The sequence below is a fragment of the Rhinopithecus bieti genome, unplaced genomic scaffold (assembly GCF_001698545.2).
Source record: "Rhinopithecus bieti isolate Rb0 unplaced genomic scaffold, ASM169854v2 scaffold_24306, whole genome shotgun sequence".
In the NCBI taxonomy this organism is placed as follows: Eukaryota; Metazoa; Chordata; class Mammalia; order Primates; family Cercopithecidae; genus Rhinopithecus; species Rhinopithecus bieti.
Window position 1 is genome coordinate 1348340 of NW_016811898.1, and position 9192 is coordinate 1357531.

The following is a 9192-nucleotide window of genomic DNA, read 5'->3' on the forward strand; positions in this document are numbered from 1 at the left end:
AGCAGCAGGTGGCTGGGTGCGGCTGGAGTTAAAAGACATTCAGTTTTTCTTAAACAATAAAAACCAAACTCAGAGTCTGATAAAGAAGAGGTGCTCTCAGGGGAAGTTGGGTGTGTTCCTGAGAATTTGTCATTTCTTTTCAGGATTAGTCAGGATGAACTCCACGTTTCTTTTCAAAAGCCTAATAACTTCCTTTAGGGGATTACCAAACTGACTAATCCATGACCTTAGGGCAGTGGGTCCCAAACTTTGCTGCCAACTCGAATCACCTTGGAGTTTGTTTTTTTTTCTTTTAAACGCAGAGGCCCAGGTCACACTCCACACCAATGACATCAGAATGTCTAGGGGTGGGAGCCAGGCACTAGGATTCTAAAGACCCTAACGTGATGACAACAGCTAGCAAAGTTCTGGAGCTACTGCCTTAGGGTATAGTATAGTTTCTTCAGTAAAAACACACTTACTCCAGATTTGGTTCCAGAATTGCCTTAAATTGTTTTTTTGCTCTGTTCTTACGTTGGGGGCGGCTATGAGCAGGCAGAGGATGTGGTGTCACCCAATTAGGAGCTCTCAGCTTGCTAAGCCAATTAGCATAGGTTGCCAGGGCTGCACGAGGAGTGGATTTCTGCTTTGTCATTCTGACTCTGGCAGTTAGCCCGCCCGCTCGGCGCAGGGCGTGGCTTCTCGTAGCCATTAGGAAACAGCAACCCTTTCACCTCAGTTTCCTTCAGTCCAGCATTTGCGGCGGAGAGAAAGGTGGTCGAGTCCTGAAGGAGTGCCTGATGTCTTCATCATTCTCAAATTCTTGTAAGCTCTGCGTCGCGTGAAACCAGACAAAGCCGCAAGCCCAGGGATGGGAGCACGCGGGGGACGGCCTGCCGGCGGGGACTACAGCATTGCGCCTGTGGGGAGCAGTGTGCGTCTCGGGGAAAGGGAGATATTTTAAGGCGTGTCTGAGCAGACGGGGAGGCTTTTCCAAACCCAGGCAGCTTCGTGGCGTGTGCGGTTTCGACCCGGTCTTACAAAGCGTCAGCATGTGGTAGGTGAGACCGGCACCTGTAGGCTGGCGGTTTCCTTCCTCTTGCTCTTTGTAGAGATAATTTGCAGAACAGTGGAGAAAATGGGTATTGTATCGTTTCTTACAGAGCCTGAGTCTTGAAATGTAGATGACAATGTGTTGAGTGGACTGACAGATCCTTGACAGCATTAAGAAAGTATAACTATGTAAGAATGCTTCTCCAGGAATTTTCACACCATTTAATCCTCAGAAATCCTGAGACGCTGGCAAAACACATGGGGTCTCCATGTTTTTACAAGTGGGGAAAGCAAGGCTGGGAAAGATCAAGTGGCGTGCCCAGCTGGACACAGACTATTAAATGGGGCGGCGACGACGACCCAAGGGCTTCCTCACTCTCTCAGGCAGTGCAGGATAGTGATTAAGACCGTGGACCACATTGCCTGGATTTGAATCCTGCCTCTGCTGTTGAGTAGCTCCTTGAGCTTGGACAAGTTTCTTAGCTTTTCTGTACCTGTTTCCCTGTCTGTAAGTTGGGCCTGGTAATACCTACTTGTAGAGTGGTTGTGAAGTTGAAATGAAATGTAAATATATGTGAAGCAGTATAGATATGTTAGCTACCATTATTACCATTAAGCAGCTATCCTTTTTTTTTTTTTTTTTGGAGACGGAGCCTCATTCTGTCGTCCAGGCTGAAGTGCAGTGATACAATCTTGGCTCACTGCAACCTCCGTCCCCCGGGTTCAAGCGATTCTCCTGCCTCAGCCTCCCGAGTGATTACAGGCACCTGCCACCGCGCCCGGCTAATTTTTGTATTTTTGGTAGAGACAGGGTTTCACCATCTTGGCCAGGCTGGTCTTGAACTTCTGACCTCATGATCCACTCGCCTTGGCCTCCCAAATAAGCAGCTATACTTTTGAATGTTGGTGTGATTTATGTCTCATGAATAGGCCTCATGTCAGTGTAACTGTGGAATCTCTATGCTCCACTGAGTTCACCCCTTTGTGAAATTTTACCGTTAGTGCCTAGTTTCATCTGTACTGTCGTATATAGTTCAGGATTCTTTTTAAGAAAGCAGCAGATAGGCAGAGTGTTCTTTATTTTGCTCCACGGTTTCAAATGTCAAGGAAACATTGGAGTTGGATTTTGGCATTCAGTATAGATGCAGAGTTCAAAGAAAGATCAAATTGGGAGGTGTTTTGTTAAAGTTGAGATAAATGTGTATTAAGCTTCTTTTTTGAAGCTTTTCTGAATTCGGGATTTACCGGGAAAGTAGGACATTTAATTTTAGCGGAGCAGTGCAATGAGTTAACTCTGACTAGAACTCTGACGTTTATAGCTAGCCTTGAGGCCCAGTTTTCAGCCAGTGTGCGGATTTGCCGGGGTCAGACTCCAAGCTTAAGTGTGAGTTTTAGCCTTTGTCAGAAATGCAGCAAGTCATGCTAACTTGCAAGGGAGTCACCCGAGGGCACGCGGTGCCTGCAGGGCCGGGACGGAAGCCCCGCCCCCGGCGCAGTTCCCGCCTGCCTTGGGGTAGAAGTACCTTACACGCCCCGCTCTGCTTTTGTGCCACAGAGTACGGTCGGGCCCTGGAAGGAACGCTCTCGGAATTGGCCGCGGAAACCGATCTGCCCATTGTGTTTGTGAAACAGAGAAAGATAGGCGGCCATGGTCCAACCCTGCAGGTAGGAGAGAGTAACGTGCCTTTTTAAACGGGGGATGAGCTCGTTGAGCCCAGCGTGGTCACAGCCTGCCTTTAAAGCCAGCGTGGATGTGACCCTCCAAACGGGACGCAGCGCTGGGAAATGACGAAAAAACGCTTGTGGGCTAGCGCATGTGTTAATCGAAGTTGATCAGACGTTGGACAAATTTCACATCCCGGGAAACTTGAAATTTCTAACGATTTTCATCTTTTAAAATAGCTTTTTAAAAATGTCCTTTTTCTCCTATTTCCCCTTCCTCTTTCCCTCCGAGTTGTAAATAAATTACCCCCCCTCCCCCCGACGGAGTCTCTGTCGCCCAGACTGAAGTGCAGTGGCCCGATCTCGGCTCACTGCAAGCTCCACCTCCCGGGTTCACGCCATTCTCCGGCCTCAGCCTCCCGAGTAGCTGGGACTACTGGCGCCCACCATCACGCCCGGCTAATTTTTTTTGTAATTTTAATGGAGATGGGGTTTCACTGAGTTAGCCAGGATGGTCTCGATCTCCTGACCTCGTGATCCGCCCGCCGCGGCCTCCCAAAGTGCTGGAATTACAGGCATGAGCCACCGCGCCCGGCCCTAAATAAAATTTTTTAGCAGCAGTGTAATCTGCTAAATGTTGGTTGTTTAGGGAAGTCCTGAGAAAAAGGGATCAGGAAACACTTATCTTTTTCATCAAGGTGGCCCTGTAATCTTCCTCTTAATTCTCTCAGGGTTAGGGGACCCAAAACCCCAGGCTCTGGAGGAGAGCAACCAGGAAGCTCTTGGGGTGACTTCGTTTTCCTTCAGGTGTGTCTTTTTTAGCCCAGAGTTAACAGTTGGGTGAAGGGAAAGGAAGAAGTCTTCCCTTTGGCTGGTAGCAAACACAGTAGAAATCCTTCCTTAGACCTATGAGAGCCTATAGAAATCCTTCCTTAGACCTATGCCACTGAGGAGTTACAGCCACTGAGGGATTTATAGTTTACAAGGGGTGAAAATGTTTGGAGGCTGGGGTATTTTTTTTTTTTTTTTTTTGAATCTCACCTGTGGTAGATTACCAGGTTAGAAAACCTCCCGTAATCCCATCACCACGATCTATGTGATTTTTGTCCTTATCCATTTATATCTCTGTAATTTTTAAGAAATGAAAACATTGCCTTCTTAGAAGTAAACCTGAGGACTGCGTTAAATGTAAAATATATTTAGATGTGTTGCAGCCTTAGGAAAATACTAATAATTGAATTTGTATTTATTACCTTTTCTTCTAAAAGTATTTTATTTTTGACAAATCGTTATAGGGAATGGATCTAGACTTCAAACAGCAAATTAATGGAAAATAATTAATGGAAATACGGAGGCTTTTAGCTTTAGTTAAAATATACTGTGTTACTCAGACCTTTAGTTTGCAGGTAAAAGGAAACAATGGTCTATTAATATTCCTTCCTGGCTGGGCGCGGTGGCTCACACTTGTAATCCCAGCACCTTGGGAGGCCGAGACAGGCGAATCGCCTTGAGCTCAGAAGTTCCAGACCAGCCTGGGCAACATGGTGAAACCCTGTCTGTACTAGAAATACAAAAATTAGCCAGGTCGGTGGTGCATGCCTGTGATCCCAGCTACTCTGGGACTGAGGCTGAGGCTGGAGAATCGTTTGAACCTGGGAGGTGGAAGTTGCAATGAGCTGAGATTGCGCCACTCACCGTGGCCTAGGTGACAGTGAGACCATGTCTCAAAAAAACAAAATATATATATATAATGTGTGTGTATATATATATATAGTATATATAGGTATATTTCTTCCTGTCTGATTATTCTGTTATCTTCACCTATGCCATAAGTTTACAAAGTTATATAGTAATTTGATCTTTATGTAATCCTACTGATGCTCCTGGTTTTAATGGCAATGGGAGTAAAAGAGTCACTCTTTTATAAGCTTTGGAACTCAACTGATTTGGTCTGATGTTCTGTTTTTTCTTTTTTTTTTAATTGAAAATTTTTTTTTCTTTAGAGATGGAGGTCTCACTATGTTGTCCAGGCTGGTCTTGAACTCCTGGGCTCAAGCGATCATCCGGCCTCGGCCTCCTAAAGTTCTGGGACTGCAGGTCACGACATTTAGTGAGGTATAGTGCCATGAATGAAAAGCATACCACCAAGAACACTTAAAAGAAATCATTTAGCATATTTCTTAAGTAAACTTACTCTACTTTGTGTCTTTTTTTTTTTTTTTTGAGACAAAGTCTCACTCTGATGCTCAGGCTGGAGTGCAGTGGCATGATCTCGGTTCACCCCAACCTCTACCTCCTGGGTTCAAGCGATTTTCCTGCCTCAGCCTCCCAAAGCTGGGATTACAGGCCCACGCCACCACACTTGGCTAATTTTTGTATTTTTATTAGAGATGGGGTTTCACCATGTTGGTCAGGCTGGTCTTGAACTCCTGACTTTGTGGTCCAAAGTGCTGGGATTACAGGTGTGAGCCACCGGGCCCAGCCCTATTTTTGTTTCTTAATGAGTGCTAAGAAATGGAAGAAGAGAAAAAGCAACGTAAGGACTATTGGTTTGAAAGATCTGTGAACTTTCAGCCAATTATTGCCCACATTTGGGGCTAAATGGTAGGTTTTGAAAACCTTAAAGGAGCTTTGGGTTTCAGTGGAGAAAGGCATTTATTTAGTGGAGAATTGGGTGCTTATAGTCCTAAAGTCCACACCTTAAAAAGAAGGTAAAGATTTCATACTTTAATTGCAACATAAATAATGGAGGGAGCTCTTCAAAATGTCCACTTTTCCTTTCTCCTTTTAATATTGTTTCTTCCTCATCCCCTTTTCCCTGAATAAACAGTAGCAGCAAAACCTACCCTGCTTTCACAGTGAGTGTACTATAGAAGACAAGGGAGAAAGAATCCTGCTGGAAGAAGTTGGTGAGCCTAGGTGACTCCCTTGATAAAGGATGAAAGCTTTCCAGAAGAATGTTCCAAAAAGTGTAGACTCCAGACCACTGCTCAGAATCCCCTGGAGTACTCGTTAAGCATGCATGCCCAGGCTTTACTCAAGTTCTTTTGAAGTAGACTCTAGGAATCTGCCCCCCCCGCCCTTTTTTTTTGAGATGGAGTTTTGCTCTTGTTGCCCCAGTTTTAAAGTTTTAAAGAAAAGTTCCAGCATTCTTATAGGGAACCTGTTTTGTATATAAATCAGCATCTCCCTCTGGATTCCAGGGTTTTGAAACCACTTGTAGAAAGACCTATTGGTGGTACTGAGAGGAGAAGCAGAGTGAGTGAAAAAGTATTTACTGGTATAATACCAAGTGTCAGACATAGTTAAGACTTAGTAGTTTGAGGTAATCCTGGGAGATAAGACTAAAACTGGCAACTCGGGGCTTAAATAATTTCTTCAGGGCAATATTAGGAGGGACGACAGGCACAAAGCAATGTGGGATTAATATCCAGATAAATTTTGCAGACAGTTGCGGTGGCCCCATGTTCCAGTCTTAGGGTGTAGATGCTGAGACAAAGGCAGGTCTCCTTTCATGTTTTGAGACAAGGTCTGGCTCTATTGCCCAGGCTGGAGTGCAGTGGTGCGTTATCGACTCATTGCACCCTCCACCTCCTGGGCTTAACCCATCCTCCCACCTCAGCCTCCCAAGTAGCTGGGACTACAGGGGCACACCACCTCTCCCAGCTTATTTTTGTATTTTTTGTATATTGGGGGTTTCACCATGTTGTCCAGGCTGGTCTTAAACTTGTGAGCTTAAGTCGTCTGCCTACCTTGGCCTCCCAAAGTGCTGAGATTCTAGGCGTGAGAGCCACTGTACCCAGCCAGGTCTCCTTTCAAGTCTAACTTCTAGTTACCAGAAACAGACATCAGGACATGAGTGGTAATTGAGTAACTCTCCAACCATCCCCTTTCTTAACTATTCTTAACTTCAGAGGCTACCAGAACTTGACAGAAAACGCAATTTATTTTGTTTCTTTCCTCTGAAATAATCCCTTCTTATTGGAGGCATTAGTAATGTATCTGCTTTTGGCTTGATTAAAGTTGAGGCCTGAGGAGGAGTGGAGGATTGCTTTGAAGATGAGGGAAGTGACAGATTCTCTGGCGTACATTAAAAGGAAGTAAGCGGTGAGGACTACCAAGATTTAAAAGAGTCTTAGACTGTTAGAACTGCAAATAAATGTAGAATTTTACTGGTTGTAGAGTTGAGTTCCTCCTACTTCTACCAGGTGTAAACACAAACCTGTTTTTTTGCTGTGTATCTGTTCTTTAACAGCAGCATCGAAATTCTGGTGGTATAGGCTTCAGATTTCCTGTCACTTCTGTTTACTCAGCAGCGCTTGACTATTCTAGGCGTCACCTTCTTGCCCCTATTTACTTTTGCCTGGACCATTTCATCAGTCTTTAACTGGCCTCCCACTTCTGATCTCCCTCCTCTTCCAGCTCCCATTGCCAGTCATCTTCCTGATTGCTACTCACTGGCCCCAGATCTGCATCCAGAATGAAGTGGGAGCTCCTTAGCTTGGTATTCAATGCCCTCTAGGGTCTAGCCCTAACCTGCTTTTCTGGTTATCTCCTGCTCTGCTCCCTCACTTACTGGAGGCGCCTGGGAATATCATTGCAGCTAAAATATTTCTCCCTATAGTTTTCCTCCTCACTTCTATTCTTTATTTCAACACCTATCTTCTCTTCCCTAACCCAACCCACTTTTCCAACTGCCTGCCTGTTCAGAATACAAGGCCAAAGTTTACCATTCCTTTCCTCCTCTGTTCCCACAGCACTCCTATAAATCTTTATTTTTGGAAAAGGAGGAATCCTGCCAATGATAATTTTTTGGCTTACATATCAAGGTCAGAAAGCTAGTCTTATTCTTTATGCCTGTGGTCCCAGGCATATGTTAGAGCCCAGTAGATATCTAAGCAAATTTGGCTGTTAATGATTATAACATTTATTTGTTGAATGCCTATTATGTGCTAGACTCTAAATAGTGTAATACTTAGTGATTAAATCCTCAACAGCAGTCCTGTGAAGGAGGTGGTATTATCCAGGTTTACAGATGAGAAAATAAAGGCCTTGAGAATTGAAGGAGCATGCCTAGATTACAAGCTAGTTAAGTGGCAGAGTCAGGACTGGAACCCAGACCTGCTTGCCTGCAAAGCTCACTCTCGTGTACTCATACTTCTGGCACTTGGCTTTATGTTGTTGCTATTGAGATACATGTTTGTGTCCTTGATGAGATGCTGTGGTGTGCTCATGATTCAGGGTCAGGCCCATGCAAATCTTGGTATTCCTAGCATAGTGCTGGCTTATGGTAGGTGTTCATTCATTACATGCTTGCTGAATGGAATTTCATTCTTCTGTGCCTACTTGTACTTTTCTTTAGGAGAACAATGATACATTTTAGTATCTTCCATATATTGAAAAAAATTTCTTTAGAGGCAAGGTCTCGCTCTCACCCAGGCTGGAGTGCAGTGGCACTATCATGGCTCGCTGCAGCCTCAACCCTCCTGGGCTCAAGCAATCCTATTGCCTCAGCCTCCTGAGTATCTGGGAATATAGGCATATACCACCACACCTGGCCAATTTTTAAATTTTTTGTAAGAGGCTTTTACAAAAGGCTTTTTGTTGGCCTTGGCTTATTTTTTAACACCTAGTGTGCATTCAGTAAATATGTATTGAGTAAATATAGATGGTGGTAGGGCCAGAAGAGACTCACTTAAAGGATTTAGCTCTAAGGTATCTGATTTTATTGAAGATGGGCTATCAGGAACCAAGCTCTAGGTTGTTCAGAAGAGATTCTAGGCAGCATATTGGAAAGCAGTTCAGAATTAAAAGCTGTATGACAGCAACATTGTCTGCCTTCAGCATTTTATGCAGGTGTGTCCAGGTCAGTTGGGAAGAAAGTCACTTCACATCTATTTAGCTAGTATTTATTGAGCGCCTGTGTTGACATCGGGCTAGGCACTATCTTTGTAATCTCTAATACAGGTCTGTAGAGCAATGTACTTATTTAAAAATTCATTTGTCAGGCTGGGCGTGGTAGCTTATGCCTGAAATCCCAGCACTTTGAGAGGCCAAGGAGGGCAGATCACTTGAGGTCAGGAGTTTGAGACCAACCTGGCTAACATGGTGAAACCCCTTCTCTACTAAAAATACAAAAAATTAGCTGGGTGTGGTGGTGGGCGCCTGTAATCCCAGCTACTCAGGAGGCTGAGGCAAGAGAATCGCTTGAACCTGGGAGGTGGAGGTTGCGGTGAGCAAAGATCGTGCCATTGCACTCCAGCCTGGGCAACAAGAGCAAAACCCCATCTCAAAAAAAAAAAAAAGGTAATATATGCTAAAGACAGACAGCAGGACACTGGAAGTGTGGGGATTGCTATGCAAAACTGAGAGATCAGAGAAGGCTTCACCGAGAAGGTGTCCTTTAAACAGACGTGAAACAGAAGTATGCGAGCATTGGGAAGAGCGTACCAGGCAGAGAGAACTGCCACTGCGAAGGCCCCTGGGTAGGACTGTGCT

General features: G+C 44.8%; 1 protein-coding gene across 1 annotated transcript in view; it reads left to right on the forward strand.

The window, feature by feature from the left end:
* TXNRD1 (thioredoxin reductase 1) overlaps positions 1–9192 on the forward strand; it is a 134619-nt gene that overhangs the window by 71898 nt on the left and 53529 nt on the right. The window contains 1 exon segment of the mRNA XM_017895322.1: positions 2588–2697. Coding sequence (XP_017750811.1) covers positions 2588–2697 — 110 coding nt within the window.